We start from the raw sequence: 16463 nt of genomic DNA on the forward strand, positions 1-16463 counted from the left end.
TATTTTGTAGTTTTTTTGGTGTTGTTGATATTTTTTTGCAGTCTTGTGGTTGGCATGCGTCTCTACCAAGGTTCCCTGTATTACTCACTTGATATCGGTTACGTTTGTCATTGCAGCATGCTGGATGTTTTGTTACTGTTCGCTGCACGAAATGTAGTTTTGTTTTGTTGATGGTGTACTTTAACTGTGTTGAGTGTTATCCGATTTGCGTTAAGTCGAGGAGACTGCTCGCGAGCGTGAAGCGCCGTGCGGGTAGGCAATCCGTCCTTCCACCACGCATGGCGGTAGGGCGGGCTTGCCTACGCTAAAGGCGCCGTGCGGGTAGGCAACCCGTCTCCCCACCGCGCATGGCGCCAGGGCGGGCTTGCCTACGCTGCAGGCGCTAGGATGGCGATGTGAATACGGTTTGCATGTCTGGGGGACAGAGTCCTCGACGCCACGCAGAATGTTGTGCAAATATACGATCGAGACGTTGTAAAATAAAAGAATATGTGTACAAACTGCGTGCATGGGGATTCAATGTAAGAAATTCCGCCCCTGGTTTGGTCTACAGGGCATGTTTTGCACTTTTGATTTTATAGTTTATCGATTTTAAAATTTCGATTCGACAAAATTCCATTGGTAAAACAATTTCCGACACGCGAGATCGCGCGAGATTCACTTATGTTTGCCATGTGGCGAGTAACTTACAATTTCCCCCCGTCCGCGCACCCCGCCCGCACCACCACAACGAAATCTAAACCCCTCTGTCTTTTCCTGTTTCGTTTCCCGCAGAAATCGAAGTGCCAAACACTACCGCCACCGAGCCTCGCCCGACTGCAACACCGTGGCCTCGTACGACTCGAGCAGCTCGGAGAGCCGCGGCGGCCTGAACCGCTACTACCGCCAGGCGTGGGAGAACCTGCACCAGTCCGCGGGCGCCAAGGCGCAGGCACACCACCAGGCCGTGCACGCGGCGCTGCGCCGCAAGGAGACCATGGACGAGCCGCACCACGCCTACCGCCAGGCCATGGGCCAGGGCTTGGGCCAGGGCATGAGGGACGGCTCCGAGCTCGTCGTCACGGACGTGGCCGCCGTGTACCCGCAGGGCGGCGTCAAGCCCTCCGCCATCGCGGCCGCCGAGAAGAAGCGCCACCACCATCACCACCACCATCACCACGGCCAGCACCTCAGTAGCAACGGCGGCGGCTCCACGCGGGACCACCTCGACTGGCGCCACCAGCACGCACGGCCGCAGCACAAGAGATACTAGGCGTCGCAACGCAGTTAGTCGTGTAGGCGAACGTGACGGGTGTGACGAACGAGACATGCGTGACGAACGAGACATGCGTGACAATCGTGACGGGTGTGACGAACGTGACATGTGTGACGTACGTGACATGCGTGACGTACGTGACAGGTGTGACGTACGTGACAGGTGTGACGAACGTGACAGGTGTGGCGAACGTGACAGGTGTGGCGAACGTGACAGTTGTGACGAACGTGACAGGTGTGACGAACGTGACAGGTGTGGCGAACGTGACAGGTGTGACGAACGTGACAGGTGTGTCGTACGTGACACGCGTGACGAACGTGACAGGTGTGACGTACGTGACATGCGTGACGAACGTGACAGGTGTGACGAACGTGACAGATGTGACGAACGTTTCCCGTGACTAGCATACTGGAGGTCTTGAACTGGCACGTCATTATCGACGAAGACGCCTCTTTACACTTGTCCGGACGTTAAACTGCGTTGTCGTGACGAGGACGTGACGAAAACGCGACGAGTCAGACGACGATAGCCGTGCCCGCATGCTGCCGCATGGCAGGCGCGTGTCCTGGTGGGAGCGTGGCCCTCGGTGGCCCTCGAGGAGAGGGCAGACGGCAGTCGGATGCAAGCTACTGCCCGGAAGCTAAAGGAAACGAGTACAAACAGTTTGAAAAAACAATCTTTCTTGGCCGGTCCTTAGATTTGGTGTGCACTGTGTACTGTTATACCTGAAGAATCCATGAGGACAAGGACGCTCTTCCCAGGCTGAGCTTGAAACCTTCTCATGTGAACTGCCATACTGTATTCTGACATGACAAAGTTAGCAGGTGTCTTGAAACGTCCTGTATTAATTGCAAATGTTTTATTTTAGTCTGGTCGGGCTTTATGCAACTGTTGTAAAAAAAAAATACTTAGTTGATAATGAAGTACCGATTTACCTAGGTTTACGTTGAAGTCTTGTATCATGTTGATGGAATGCCATACACTCTGCGCATCAGTAATTTTTATAGAAATTAGATGCGCAGATCAAGCAGGGCGGGTATGAAGACTTATACTCGCCTGTAGGAAAACAAAGAGGGTGTCCTTCTCTGTTTATGACCAGTGCAATGAATTTTTGTTGGTCGAAATGGTGTTGAATCACATCAATTGTTCTCGGTTGTGATGTCAAAATTTCTGATGTTTGATCGACATCATTCCGACCAATGTACGTCACTGGAACTAATGTGTAAATAGTTGTATTTTATGCACGTGATTCTTGTTATTTGTTTCTCATGAATTTGTGCAGTATTAAGCGTTGCTAATTTTTTGGTTTCGCTATCTTTGTTATGTGATTTGTTGGAAGACTGAGTGGTATGTCGATATAGTTTTCCAGAACTTGTCTGTTCTTGCATCCAGTGATTGACACAGGAAGACTTTTCTATCAAAAAAATTATTTCTATTCTAAAATGACATCAGCTCAGCCCCAGCAGATTGCAAAAGTTTTTGTGATTTGAATTGAATCCCTTGGCTTTACTTGAGATTATCAGACTGGATCGCATTCATGTGACAGTTTGGCGATAGACTGGAAAGTAAAGCTGATGTGAATCATCAAGATTAGATGCTCCAAATAGTAGCATATGAAGGGTGAAAAATGATTCAATTCCTGTGAGTATCTGCTTTATTACTTCCATAAGGTGATACTCATGGGAATTTTTTGAAAACCTTTACCAGTTTGATCAACTTTTTAGATTGGTAACTGACAAAAGCTTATGTACATAGTGTTTTGATACAAAAGTGATGTATGTATATTAGATATATTTTGAACGTACCAGATTCAAATCTATTCTATTTATGTGAGACCTCTTGTTTTCTTGTTGGCATTGCCCTTTTGGTATTGCATATAATTTTATTATTTATAGCTAACTTATTAAATGTTGGATTGTCTTCTAAAATTTTCTTTTTCTACAATGTTAATTTTTTCTGGAAAAAATATTGAGTTTTTGTAAATTAATTTGCTGTACCATATTAGAATTGTATCATTTTCTGTAAAGTAATGTATGTGAAAGTCTTGATCTGTTTTTTATGAAAATGTGGTGTCGAAATTCAATACCTGTTAAGAGGGAAAAATTTTGAAGATGGAGGTCATTGATAATTTTATGAGAAGAGAAAAAAAATCTATTTTTACTTACTACCCTCCGAGTTGATGTAGTGTGAAACCAGACTGCGTTACAATAAATAAAATATTGATAAAATCCGTGTCCTATACTCGTTCACTGCTCCTACTTCTACGCACAGCTCTTATCAGGGAAGGACGAGGACATACCCCCTGCCTGCTGATGAATCAAAAATAAGCGCCACGCGGCTCACGGTCCTGTAGATCCCAAGCTCGTTCTCGTTCGAACGCACTAAGGGCATTAGTGGAAGGCGGTGCGGTAAACAACCGGAACCAGCCGTGCACGAACCTTCTCCGGAACCGGCCGACTTTCTTCAGGAGTCCATTCTTTTTTCGGTAATTTTCGTTCTGCTTTGTTTGTTATTTGACTTTAAAGCTGAAAAGTGGTCTCTCTTTTCTCGCTCCTTCTCCATTTCGCGAGTCCCGCCCCCATTTCTGTCTGATACGACGATCCTGTAATCGATAATTTGGGTCCAGGTTTGTCACTTGGTCCTCGGCGGCGTCAAGCTCTTTGCGAGGCAGATGAAAACTCAACTAACTCCCTTAAACTGTGAAATATATTGAATTTAGCCATTTCAAACACTCATTTTGATCCCTTGCCTTTTAGACCGCAGTTTTAAGTCCAACTTTCTGCCAAAATTTACTTCTTTTCATTGACGCCTCCAAGCTTTGTTTAGGCTATACGTCATGGGCTGACGCTTCGGGAGGGCGATTTGTCTATAAATTTCTCTATTAAACTTTCCATCGTTCGCGAAATTATGTTTTGGGCGGTATTATCATCTTCCGCGCTCCTCTCATCATGATTGATCCGAATACCACTTCGTTTGGTTGAAATGAGCCGGGCGTTGGGTGTCTCGTCTCGCGTCCGGGGCCTATTTGTCATGGCCCCCGGATAGCGGCCGACTCCAAGACAGCTACCGGCAGATCTCCCATTTTCACGTTTTGAAGTTGCTGTTTGCCTCGTCTTAATGTCTCTTTATGACTCTGAACGCATTTTCACGAATATCTCCTCACGAAGATGCCCTCTGCATTGTATTATCGATTTTATTCATACTCCTTTTTTTCGCCCTAACCTATGTGCTCTGTCTCTCTCTTTCATCAGCATTTGATCACTCTGAAACAACTGTCACCTAATTTTTTCCGATTTTTACCATTTTTGGGCTTATATTAATTTTTAACATTTTGATTTCTCTTATACTTATGTAGTAGTCTTATTTCCAATTGATCTTCACGAGATGTGTTTCACACATAAATTATTCATGAGCTGAATGTTATCCTCATCTTCACTTGTTTTTATTTTCTTTTGTCTTTTTTTATTTTAGAGTAACTTCTTGAAATGGCAGAGAAAAATGGCTTTACCCCTCGTCGGGGTGGATTCCGAGGACGAAACCACTATCAGGGTGGTGGCAGGGGCCGAGGAGGACCCCGAGGCAGAGGCCAGAGAGGTCGCAGTAACTTCAGAGGCCGAGGAAATCCCCGTGGTGGTCCCAACAACCGTTCAAACCAACATCCCAATTCACAGGCAAATGCTGTGAATAAGGATTGGTAATGACGCATTCTTTAATTTAACGTAAAAATTTTAATTGTGTTTATCTGTGAGATGGGGATTTTTATTGTCTTTCCTTTTTGTTATAGCACTGTGTTGGTGAGGAATCTTCCCTCTCATGCTGCTGACTGGCAAACTAAGTTGACAGCGTTGTTCAAGGACTGTGGACCAATTGAAAAGGTTGGTCAATGCTTCTAAGTGGAGTCTTTGCTAGTACAAGCAATTTTACCTCAACTCTGTTGCTCTTTTCTGTGTCAGATGGAGTTTGTGAAAAATGGTGCCCGTGATGAAGGAGTGTTTACATTCACTCAAGAAGAATCAGTGGAGAAGGCTCTTGGTGTTCATGGCTCTTTGCTGGAGGGCCGCCACATCATTGTTGATGTACCTGAAAAGAATGATGTTAAATTTGAAAACACGTCTGTTAAGGTGGAATGTGGTGCTGGTAAGCTGCTGTATTCTATGTCTTAGTGTTTACTCTCATGTAGCCCACTCGTACCTGACTAATGATTTTTTATTATTTTCTATAGATGTGATTGAGGAAGATGTGTGGGTACACTTTGAAGGTTGCGGTGTCATTAAAGGTGTACGAGTGAAACATGACAACCGCAAAGCACACATTCTCTTTGAGGTAACTTCCCACTGTAACTTTCTTTCTGTGCTGCATCATACTCTGCACCTTGTATTTAACTCTCATTGTTTTGTTGTGATTTCTGATAGACTGAAGATGCAGTTGCCAAGGCTCTGGCAAAGAATGGATCGCAGCTCAACGAGGCTCCAATCTCAGTTGTCCGTTGGCGCAGTTGGAGAGCGTGTCAAGTGCAGTCCTTGGGTGTGGCTGTGTTTGGCCTTCTGCACAGTAAGTCGTCAGTAGGTCTGTAAGGTCTGAAGTACCCAAGAATCTCAACTTTTGTATTCATTTCCACCACAACGATCTTTTTGCATTACAGGATCCTCCCGCGATGAAGTCATTGCCTATTTTAAGGAATGCGGCAACATTTGCTCCGTATGGGTTGAATTTCCTAGGGATTCCTCTATTCGACGAGCATTAATAGTATTTGAAGTGAGTTGAATGCCTCCTATTTGTGGCCTTTTTCAACGTGCCCATTTTCAAGGATTCTTTTTAATGGCTTTCTTTTTCCTGTTTTAGGATGAGGAAGGTGCAAGGAAAGCTCTTATGAAGAATGATACTTTCCTTGGTAAAGATAAAATTCGTGTGCGTCACTGGGATGGACGTAAATTCATTAATGCAGTCTTTATTGGTGGAGTTCCATATGGAACAGCACCTACAGATCTCTGGAAGATCTTCCAGACATGTGGCACCATTGACAATGTGCACTTTGTGCGCTACAATCAATCTTATGCTGCTCGTAGGGCTTGTATCGAATTTGAGGTAAGTCTACACTCTGCTTCCATTCATTATTCTTTATTTTTATTCTATTGGCTTACATTTTGTTTTTTGTTGTGTCTTGTGTCAGGATCCTGAGGGAGCCAGAAAAGCACTTGAACTGGACAATATTGAAATTAAAGGAAAACCTATCAAGGTATTTGCTAGTCTAGAAGATTGGGATCAGCATATTGCAAACTTCAAGGATGCTCAGAAGAACCAGGAGGCTGGAGTGAAGGAAGAGGAGGGCGAAGAAGGAGATGTTGAGTTTGAAGAAGGCGACGACGGTGCCAATGGAGATGCTGAAATGGATGATGGACAGGTTAGTTTTTCTCTCATCTGATATGCCATTTAGTTTGAAAGTATTTTAACAGCTTATGATTGAATATTTTAGTGACAGTGTTAATGTCTGCAGGGAGATGATGTTGTCAACAACGGCATCAAGGCTGAGCAAGGCATCAAGGAGGAAGTGGATGAGGATGACCCACAGCAAACTGGAAAAAGGAAGGCAGGCGCTGGAGGCCAAACCCGGGGGAAAGCTCGCAAGCTGCGGTGAATCGTCTTGGCAACGTCCCAGCCCACCTTGGGAGATGTAGATGATGTAATTGCAGCCTGCTAATTTTACCATCCCATCATGTGATATCACATCGTCCTAAAGTGACTTTTTTCTTATGATTATGGAAATTACTTTTAGCTTGGTAGTTCTCTTTAAATTCTCACTTCATTTTATACATCTCCTTATGAAAGCAGCTGCTGTAATCAAATTCAGTATTTTAATTTTATTAACGAGTGGCAACTCCATCTTGTGAAGTGGCTCATAAGTTTTTAAGTAATTTGGTCTAGGTTGAAGCCATAGTTTGCACATCCTGTACTTGTAGCAGTTTTTTCACAGTAAAGCCTCTTTTCTTTTCAAGCTGAATACCCCACTTCCCTTAGTTATTCTGAGGGGTCATCTTAACAAGCTTCATTCAATGTTGACTCTGGACGGGTGTGGAAGTCGTACTTCAAATGTGCTGACGATAATCAACCTTTTTTTTCTTCTTTTTTTTTTCTAGATTTTTTTTTAATTGTATGAGAACTGAAGGATTGTTACAGCTAGCCTGTGATTTTAAGTTTTTTAGATAGCTATCAATAGGGGGTCATTGAATTTACAATTGATCATAAAACAAACTTAAGCACATAACTTTTTTTTCCAATGAATTTGTATTGAGCCTTCTTCCTTTTTGATTCCTTTTAGTGTATTGTTTTTTTTACTTTTGTTTTGTCCTATTCTGATCACTTGAATTCTACCTGATAGTGGAATATTTGCCTGTTCTGTACGTCAATATATCCTCTTTTATTTTATTGTTAAACAATTACAAGCTTTTCCTTTCTTGTAACTTATTGTCAATTCTAGATTTGTGAGGTAAACAAAGATGAGGCTCAAATCCAAAAAAGGGTACTTGTTTCAGTGTAGTGTCATAAAATGATATTCAATGTGTAATATGTAGGATTGATCCAAGGTGGCATAATGCCCTAGCCAGTTGGTGGGGTTTTGCCGACTTTGCCTTGGGCCTAGGCTGTTTTGAGTTTGGAGTGTGAAAACTTACTCTCTTTTTTAAAAAATTCCTGATCTAGTAGTTATTGTAAGACTATTTATTGTTAATAAATTTAGGACAGCGTTACAAATGCACTGACTTGTAGGTTTAGCCTCATAGGAAGGACTCGCTACCTCACTTTTGTTATAAACATATAATTTTACTTTTTTTTACCTTTATTTATTTTTATTCTGGAAAGGAGTCCAAAATTAATTCAATTATCATTTGGTATTCTTTTTTTTTCTTTGAATGTTGTGCTTGTTCATACATTCCTAAATTAAGAACTTATGGCCCATTGCACTTTTGAACAAACAACCTTTTAAAGTGACATTTGTCATCTCTAATACTTCTGATCAAGTCATGCTTGCTTTCGCTGTCAATTAGATGTATGAAGAGTTAAGTAGACCACTTCTGCTGTTGCTCGTATTTCATGCTAAAGGCGTGTCATCACAACTTCTCATTTAGTTTACTATTGTATTGACGTATTTTGTATGCATTTTGACATTTTTGAATGTTTTGGATCATCCATCATACATTTTATGAAACCATGTGTTTGGAAAACTCCAATTGTATTTTGTAGTGGCCTTTTATGCTCAATGGGTGTAATAAAATTCAGTTGGATGAACAAACTGCTTTTACTTGACTGACATCCCTGACATCCTATTTGATCCCATCATCCTCTCTGTCAAAAAGTTGTTTGAAGTTCAACACATGTCAACAGACCTCCAGTGGTTGTGCTGGCAACTAAACTCATGCAATATTCATTGTCACTGGTGAATGGTTAGAGGAGAGTCAAAATTTCTCATGTTCCAAGTGAGCCAAGTGAATGAAATGTCGACCACATACACAAAGGCGTCAGCAAGTAATGTAGGATTCTTGGCAACATAATAACACTATGATAGGCCATGGAACCGAAGTTTGGATCATTTCCACTTTTTGTTGTCCTAATTGCTCTGTTTTCATGGGCACAAAGTAGATGGAACATTTTTGGATGACTGAGCCAGTCTACTTGAGAAAATTTAGGATAATCAGTGTTTTCCTTAATTTCCTTGAGATATTCTGATGATTTCCCCGTGCGTTTCTGGTTGTTTCTGGTTTCTGCTTGAGTTTGCCCGCTTCGTTTCTCATACGCATGATCGCATGATTCACTTTGGGCAGAATGTATCTCACTGGCCGTGACTGAGACGAAAGCAAATTTTTCAGTGTCAAAAGCTTGCTTCGAAGTTTTGCGAGTTTTGCGTGCCAAAACTTGCAAGCCTCAGTTCATGGTCTTGGGCAAAAGCATAGATTTAAAATTCAGCTTCTACTACTTTGGGCACAATGATAAAACTTTTTTCACTGAAACAACAGAAGAAAGATGGGGAAGCAACTCCGAAAGCAGGGAACCAGAAGAAAGCTTCTGCAGCTCAACTGAGGATTACCAAAGGTATTTACACATCCCACTCAACGTTCATTTTCATTAATCCGAAACAGCAATTTCAACTTTCTTAAAGTTGGACCCATGAAACTGTTTGGTGGTTAAATGTTCCCACGGACTAACCCCAGTGTTGTGACGGACCTAACCCATATCCCATTGTTCATGATTGAAATGACTAGGAAAGAATTTAAAGTGTCCTAATTTTGTCCAGTATTTAGTGGGTTCTATCGAGACTGTACGTTTCATTGTTCAGATCATTTAACATTTTACCTTATCAGATCCTCACCCAGATTTTTATATCCTTAAGCTGTATGCTGTTGTTTGTTTATCTTGAAAGTGGAAGCTCCTCTCAAATAAATCAATATGTTCGTTTTGTCAGGACTAATGTTCTATTGCACGTTTAATGTTTTGATTTTTTTTTTCAGATATCAACGAGTTGAACTTGCCTAAGACATGTAGTACAGAATTCCCGGACCCAGATGATTTATTGAATTTCAAACTCATAATATCTCCAGACGAAGTAAGACTAAATTGTATTTAGTTTGCTTCAATCTGTTTTAACAAACATTTTGGATGTTTTTGATTGACCTCAAACATAATTTTTTCTTCTAGGGCTTTTATCGGGATGGAAAATTTGTTTTTACCTTTAAAGTTGGCCCAAACTACCCTCACGAACCCCCTAAGGTGAAATGTGAGACCACTGTATATCATCCGAACATTGATATGGAAGGCAATGTGTGTCTCAATATTCTCCGTGAGGATTGGAAACCTGTTCTCACTGTGAATTCAATAGTTTATGGACTTCAGTACTTGTTCCTGGTAAGATTTGACTGAACTCTATCAAGCATTTTGAAGTTTCATTCCTACAACCATTCTCTTCATTTTACTTTTTTCAGGAACCAAATCCAGAGGATCCTTTGAACAAGGAAGCTGCTGAACTTCTGCAAAGTAACCGTCGACAGTTTGAACAAAACGTCCAGAAATCGCTTCGGGGGGGATATGTGGGTTCTTATTATTTTGAAAGAGTGCTTAAATGATACAACCCTTTTGCTGCAATGGAAAGCTGAAACTATGCATTTCTGTTGCTGCAGAAAATTGGCATCCAGCCTGTTAACCTCTGGTTATGTAAACTCTAACAGTTTGTGCAAGGAATGCTGTACATTTTGAAGTCTTTTTTTTCTTTTCGGTGGAATTTTGGCACCGGTGAACCTGATAGATTATTTTCATGTGATAATTTCCCTTCTTCTTACAACTACAAATGGAAAAAAGAGCAAAATATTAGATTTAGAAATAAAATATTGGTGTTTGTATGCACAGGATTGTTCTGTTCCATAGATGACTTGTGAAAATGAGCTTCTTTAACTTGTAGACCTAGTGGCTATGACTCACTGGATTGAGGTGGTAATATTCGGTGGGATTGTTCCAACATGAAATAAATAAACAATAAACATGTTGATGAGGAGAGCCTAGGGCTGTATGTGTTGGAAGGCTGTGGTGAAATGAATGAGCTTCTGTATGTCTTCATAACTTCGGTTAGTCTAAATTTTTATTTAACAAAGTTTAGGATTGCTTGGAATGTTTTGTTCCTCCACACAAATGTATTGCTGTAATTTTATTATGTGTGTTTATCTTATAAGGGCTCACAAGTTTTTTCATGTAAACTTTTATTTTCATTTTTGTTAGATATTTAAGAAACACCACATTATAATTATGGACAGAGACTGCTGTAAATAAAACAAAACTATTGTTACTGAAACATTTTGCTAGCTTGTAGATTTATTCCGCATTGCTCTTTCATCATTGGAGGATGTTAAGGTAGCAATTGTATTAATGCTCAGAGTTTATAGTCAAACTTTTTGTGTTGGATTTTGATCATGACAATACAGTAAGGTTATTTTATTATGTGACTGTTTTCAGTTTCTTGTAGTTTGAACCAATGCTGAAAGTTGACAAAGTAAGCACTTGTACCTTGCACCTGTTCTTGTCATCTTGCTGCTGTCATTGTTTAGGGAAAATGAGCAAGAAGCGAGCGGAAATGTCATCATACTTTCTGAATTTTCTATCCACTTTTATTGGCACAATGCAGATATAAACTTACACAATTTTTGTTGGGATCTCTTCAAGACGGCGGCTGAACTTCGTCAGAACTCTGCTGAGGGACTAATTTAGTTTTGCTTGATGACGCCTGGTGAAAGCAATTTCCTTTTTTTTAAAACTAGTTGAGAACGTTTCTCTTAAGAGAATCTTGAAACTGCTGCACTGTACACAACGGGTCAGTCCGTCGCACACGGTCGGTCGGACGGACGGTCACATGGAACATCACTTGGGTTCAAATCCCGGCTAAGAGTATGGCTTATGTTTTCCGCCGCAGTGCTGCTTTCGCAGCAGCGTGTCAAATGGGTGGCCTACCTTGACGGCGCGGCTCTACAGTGAATTAAAGGCCAGCTCTTCCAAACAATCCTGGCTGTTAACAGACGCGCAGCACACACTCTGTCTTTCCCTCAAAGGGTGCAAAAATGTTTCTGGCGTCAGCCTCCACCCCAAGCGTGGCAAATGGGTGGCGTACCTTGGTGGCGCTGCTCTGTATTCACCTCTAGGACGCAAAAGAGTTCCCGCCGTCGGCTCCCACCCCCGATCGTCCGTCCGACCGACCGTCTGTGACCGAACCGACCCATTGTGGGATCACCTTACCGCCGTGTCGTTGTAACGGTTGGCCAGGTTGAGCAGGAGGAGGCTGACGAGGAGGAAGAAGAGCACCAAGGCTGTGGCCAGCCACCTGCAGCCCGCCGTCTGGGACAGCAGTCGTGTCTTGTCGCCTCGTGGCTCGCAGCACAGCACGCACTGCACCGACAGCCGCGGCACTGCACGCCCAAACAAAAACAGCATTGACGAGGGGGCTACACTACTACTTACTTTCATCTGTCTCAACGAGTGCGAGAGAGACAGGGCGAGGGGCACGTTGCACTTGCCTGGTCTATCTGGTGGAGCGTCCTGGGGAGGCCGAGGCGCGTTGCCGTTGCTCTGGCTGTGGATGTTGTTCTCTCGTATGACGATCACCTGGGCGGGCTGGCGGGGCGGCCGGAAAGGGGCGGGGGTTTCGTCCGCGCCGGATCTGCGTCAATTCAATTCATCGACATTTTTCTTTCGGTTTCCCTTTCCAGCCTCCGGCAATGAAAATTTTGCAAACCTGGACGAGCCGAACGAGTTCTCGCCGTCCCACTCGCTGGGCACCGTGATGTACAGGTCCTCGTCCTCTATCACGTCCGAGTACAGCGCCGTGCTGAAGGCGTCCTCGTCCTCGTCCTCCTCGGGAATGATGGAGTCGTTGAAGGCCGCCGGGCTGCGGGATTCACATGCAATGCAAGAGAGTAACTTTTCAGTCTTTTTAACTTGAGAGGGAACGTAAAATCCGGAATTGTTTGGGCATGGGCCGGAGAGGCAGGCAACCCATCGTACACAGCCGTTTCACCGCACCAGAGCTCAACTAGCGTCGCGGGAAAAGCCATTTTCACACCAAATGGAATGCGTCAAAGACCATTAGGCACCGGGCATCTGTTTATGGGAACCATGAGAGAGTTCCATATCAATTTCAGACAATTCCGAGGTGGTCGACCGATTTCTTCGGAAAAACGCTAAGGCTTCGTGGTTTTTTCATAGTTGGGGCCAAAAATTTAAAATGGACCAAATTGCAGTACATTGTGTTGGAGCACTCCATGATGACTCCTGGCGCTATTTCGAGGCCCAAGTCGGCTCTAAACAGTCTTTATCGAGCGAAAACCTGGAATTATTTGAGCACACGCCGGAAAGGTAGGCAACCCATTGCCCACAAACTCGACACCCTTCCCACCGACCTTGTCCGCTCGTGTGGCGGCGGCAGAGGTTGCCCCAGCCTGGAGGAGTCTGGGGTGGGCATGGCGGCGGCCTCGTCAACGTCCTCGTCAACCTCCTCGTCGACGTCCTCGTCGGCCTCCGGTGGCAGCTCCAGCGGTGCTCTGGACTGCACGCTCGGCGGGCAGCTGTGGGGGCAGCTCGAAGAGAAGCCGCTGGTGGAGGACACCGAGGCGCGCGGCGCGGGCGGCGTGGGCGGCTCCTCGCTGCACACCGAGGACACCTCCGGCGTGACCATGTCGCGCCTGCGCCGCTCCAGCGCCGCCTCGTCGACCTCCATGTACTCGACGACATCGTCGTCCTGCTCGCTCCGCGCGTCCCGCTGGTCCCGCTGCTCCCGCGCGTCCCGCTCGTCGTGCTGGTCCTCGGCGATGCCGCGGTACGTGCTCACGACCTGCTCCGGCTCCTGGCAGCGCGCGTCCTTCTTCTTGGGGTGCGCGTCGGCGTTCCGCGGCCTCGCGACCGCGTACGTGGTCGGCATGGTCGGCGCCGCCCGGCAGGGCACGCTGCCTCATCGCCCCATGGCGGCGCAGCGGCGCACCGTGGACGAGGCCAAGCAAGCCGGCCAGGAACTGCCAGCAACTGCCAGCAACTACCAGGGACCTACTGTTGCGCCGCCCTGGCCGCGTCGTCGCGTTATTTTTATCGACTGTCGGGATGGGATTTCCGATAAGCCGATTGCGGTGACTACACCCTCCACCGGCAATCTGGCGCCCAAATCGCTGTGGCACGACCTGGTGGAGATTGACGTGGCCCTACGCGGCCCAGTGCGCCGCGGCCTCGACGTCGTCGTCTTTGACATCGTCCTCGACGTCGTCCTCGACGTCGTCCTCGAGGGAAGACCACGACGGCCGCACGGCGGGCCGGGAGCGCGTGCCACGCGCGCGCCGCACAGTGCACCGACGCGTGCCTGACGCGTGACGCGTGCTGCGCGCGAGTGGCGTGTCGTGGCGTATCAGCCCCTATAGATAAGATTGTGCTTGGCGGCACATGTGGCCCGACGGGGCTCGACGACGCCACTAGAAAACGAAGCGCCCCGATCCGAACGCGCGAGTCACACCGCACCCCTACCCCCCGGGGGGACTCTGCGGCTACGCCACTGCAGGATGAGTGCCTAGTTGCGCTGCTGCGCGGAGGGGCGGCCGGTTGTCTGATTCCGAACAGCGCATGTCGTCGCTGTCTCTCTCTCGCACTGTTCTGCGAGACGCCCAACGAGAGCGAGAGAGACAGAGGGGCCGCAGGGACCGCAGGGTACCGCAGGGAGGGAGGCAGAGGCCCAGAGAAAGCGAAGCGGGCATCGCGGCGCCGCACTGCGCCGCACGGCAGGCGGCAAGGCGCGGTGGTGGTGGCGGCGGTTTCGCGCGCCCCGCCACCAAGCGCACACACACACGCACACACACACACACACGCAGCCGTCTCAACAGACGGACACCTGTTCGTGTCCAGTCCCCCGTGCCGCGCCGCCGCCCCGCCCCGCCGACGCGCCCACAGCCTGGACTTCCCCCTCCCCGGCGTCGCCAAGGTGAGCCGTGTGCGTGGATCCCGATCGGACTGGCCGGCCGCACTCGAGGACCGCGAGGACCATCCAGGACGCCGCCGGCCTGCGCCACGCTCCGCCACGCTCCGCCACGCCGCCTCCAGTGAGTTGCAGCGCTGCAGCCGCGGCGCACTGCCAGGCACTGCCCGCCGGCCGATGTACGCCGTCGTCGCTCTGTCTTTCTCGCACTCGTGGGGGGCGAGCGGGGCGAGAGAGACAGAGCGACGGAGCACCGCGATGTGCGGGCCTGCGGGCGCACTTGCACGCGTGCCCCGGCCGGCAGGACGACGGGGTGACGAGGGACCCGCGGCGGGGATGACCGAAAAGTGCTCCTAGAAAGTTGGAATACATTACCGTCGTCGTCCTGGCGGCCCTGGCGGCCCTGGCTGCCCTGGCGGCGCTGGCGGCAGTGCGCATGCCGGACACGCGTGTGTGCACGTGCGCCTCGGTCGCGACGTCGCGACGTGCGCCGGTCAACGGGCTGATTCCGAACAGAGCCTCTGTCTCCCTCGCTCGCTCCCCTACGGCCCGCCCCGCGAGTGCGAGAGAGACAGAGCGACGAAGGCGCCGCCTGCCGAGCATCGCGCACGTGGAAGTCGCGCGCGTCGACATTCTTTCATGTTCCATTTTCTTCGCTCAGTAAAGTAGACGGTTTTTAAAAATGACGAGAAAATATGCGTCTGACGATACTGACGCGCTCGCTCGCAGCCATGAACCTCCAGGCCCTGCTGGCGCTGCTGCTGCTAGCCCTGGCCATGCCCGCCGCGGTGCTGGCCTACGACCCCGACGACGCGGGCCTGACCACCATCCTGCCGCCCGCCGGCCAGTTCGAGGCGTTCTACCCCCGGCAGGCCTTCGGGCAGCCCAGCGGCTCGGCGCGCTCACCGCACGCCCACGGCTCCTACTACTCGCACCGCCACGCCGCGCTCGTGGACGCGCCCAACGCCGCCGCCTACGGCTTCAGGTGCGCGCTCCGCACAGTGGGCCAGAAGACCGGCGCAGGCGAACAAAATTCTAGACGCGTTTCGAGCTCCAGAGTCGCTAAATGGGACTCGAACCGAACGTGTGACCCCACCAATGGATTGCTCTCCGAACAAGGAATCCATTGGTAGGATCACACGGTCGGTTCGAGTCCCATTTAGCGACTCTGGAGCTCTAAGCGCGTCTGGAATTTTGTCCGCCTGCGCCGGTCGTCTGGCCTACTGTGCACCGGTCGCGGGTTCAACTCCGGCTAACCCCCCTCGCGTAAAACAAGGACACACTTCTTAAATTAGTTGGTTCCTGTTCCAGGTTCGACGGCAAGCGGCGCTTCAACTACGACTGACAGCCAAGATCGACCACGAACATTGTTATTCTGAAACAAATTTCCTCGAATGTACTGGCGCTGTAGCGTTGCTGTATTCTGGAAACATGAAATAAAATTATTATGCCAGTCATTGTTTTGTTTTTTGATGTACGAAACCCTGGTTCCCAATCCGATATGTGAATGAGGAAAGGAGAGAAACACTCAGCAACGTTTCAAATCAATTTTTTAAAAAACTCTGATTGATGCCGAAAGCAGAATGGTACCTAGTATCTCAGGTTGTCATTACCAACGTAGACGTAAAAAAAATTTAAAATAAACTTTTAAATTAAATTAAGTCCTTGTTAATATCCAGTTAAGCGGCTGTTTATTACAATGATGCACGCCCCCCTTAAACGGCGTGAGGG

General features: G+C 47.4%; 5 protein-coding genes across 9 annotated transcripts in view; 4 read left to right on the forward strand and 1 right to left on the reverse strand.

Annotated features, from left to right (window-relative positions):
* The window catches only part of LOC117639872, a 58631-nt gene extending 55143 nt beyond the window's left edge, over nt 1–3488 (forward strand). The window contains exon 12 of the mRNA XM_034375819.1: nt 775–3488. Within this exon, the coding sequence (XP_034231710.1) occupies nt 775–1252 (478 nt within the window). The 3' untranslated portion in view covers nt 1253–3488. The remainder of the gene's footprint in view (nt 1–774) is intronic.
* Nucleotides 3489–3640: 152 nt separating this feature from the next.
* On the forward strand, nt 3641–8540 carry LOC117640093. 5 transcript variants are annotated; one of them, XM_034376327.1, is made up of 10 exons: nt 3641–3740; nt 4727–4949; nt 5040–5130; nt 5209–5392; nt 5478–5578; nt 5668–5821; nt 5898–6010; nt 6098–6340; nt 6426–6656; nt 6750–8540. In XM_034376327.1, exons 2-10 carry the CDS (start codon nt 4741–4743, stop codon nt 6888–6890), a joined length of 1467 nt encoding a protein of 488 aa, XP_034232218.1. In that variant the 5' UTR covers nt 3641–3740; nt 4727–4740; the 3' UTR covers nt 6891–8540. The 5 variants fall into 5 exon arrangements, with proteins under 5 accessions (XP_034232218.1, XP_034232220.1, XP_034232221.1 ...); XM_034376329.1 differs by having other exon boundaries at nt 5668–5806; XM_034376330.1 differs by having other exon boundaries at nt 6735–6870.
* Nucleotides 8541–9058: 518 nt separating this feature from the next.
* LOC117640095 (NEDD8-conjugating enzyme Ubc12) lies at nt 9059–11086 on the forward strand. Its single transcript, XM_034376332.1, has 4 exons — nt 9059–9337; nt 9754–9848; nt 9941–10147; nt 10225–11086. The coding sequence occupies exons 1-4, from the start codon at nt 9232–9234 to the stop codon at nt 10363–10365; spliced, it is 549 nt and encodes a 182-aa protein (XP_034232223.1). The 5' UTR covers nt 9059–9231; the 3' UTR covers nt 10366–11086.
* Nucleotides 11087–11389: 303 nt separating this feature from the next.
* On the reverse strand, nt 11390–13697 carry LOC117639873. Its single transcript, XM_034375820.1, has 5 exons — nt 13180–13697; nt 12516–12668; nt 12298–12440; nt 12020–12189; nt 11390–11513 (listed from the first exon to the last, which is right to left on the reverse strand). The coding sequence occupies exons 1-5, from the start codon at nt 13695–13697 to the stop codon at nt 11448–11450; spliced, it is 1050 nt and encodes a 349-aa protein (XP_034231711.1). The 3' UTR covers nt 11390–11447.
* Nucleotides 13698–15526: 1829 nt separating this feature from the next.
* Nucleotides 15527–16186, forward strand: LOC117639874 (the record flags this gene model as incomplete). Its single annotated transcript, XM_034375821.1, has 2 exons — nt 15527–15717; nt 16044–16186. Coding segments are annotated over 2 exons (225 nt in total), but the record flags the coding sequence as incomplete, so codon positions are not given.
* Nucleotides 16187–16463: the final 277 nt, after the last annotated feature.

This window comes from Thrips palmi, unplaced genomic scaffold (assembly GCF_012932325.1).
Source record: "Thrips palmi isolate BJ-2018 unplaced genomic scaffold, TpBJ-2018v1 HiC_scaffold_12, whole genome shotgun sequence".
NCBI lineage: Eukaryota > Metazoa > Arthropoda > Insecta > Thysanoptera > Thripidae > Thrips > Thrips palmi.

Coding starts and splice junctions, on each gene's coding strand:
- LOC117640093 (XM_034376327.1), top strand. CDS start 4,741: ATGGCAGAGAAAAATGGCTTTACCCCTCGTCGGGGTGGATTCCGAGGA. Junction 5,131..5,208: donor ACTGTGGACCAATTGAAAAG/GTTGGTCAATGC, acceptor TTTCTGTGTCAG/ATGGAGTTTGTGAAAAATGG. Junction 5,579..5,667: donor AAGCACACATTCTCTTTGAG/GTAACTTCCCAC, acceptor GATTTCTGATAG/ACTGAAGATGCAGTTGCCAA.
- LOC117640095 (XM_034376332.1), top strand. CDS start 9,232: ATGATAAAACTTTTTTCACTGAAACAACAGAAGAAAGATGGGGAAGCA. Junction 9,849..9,940: donor TCATAATATCTCCAGACGAA/GTAAGACTAAAT, acceptor TTTTTCTTCTAG/GGCTTTTATCGGGATGGAAA. Junction 10,148..10,224: donor GACTTCAGTACTTGTTCCTG/GTAAGATTTGAC, acceptor TACTTTTTTCAG/GAACCAAATCCAGAGGATCC.
- LOC117639873 (XM_034375820.1), bottom strand. CDS start 13,697: ATGCCGACCACGTACGCGGTCGCGAGGCCGCGGAACGCCGACGCGCAC. Junction 12,441..12,515: donor AACTCGTTCGGCTCGTCCAG/GTTTGCAAAATT, acceptor GAATTGACGCAG/ATCCGGCGCGGACGAAACCC. Junction 11,514..12,019: donor ACCGTTACAACGACACGGCG/GTAAGGTGATCC, acceptor TGCTTTCACCAG/GCGTCATCAAGCAAAACTAA.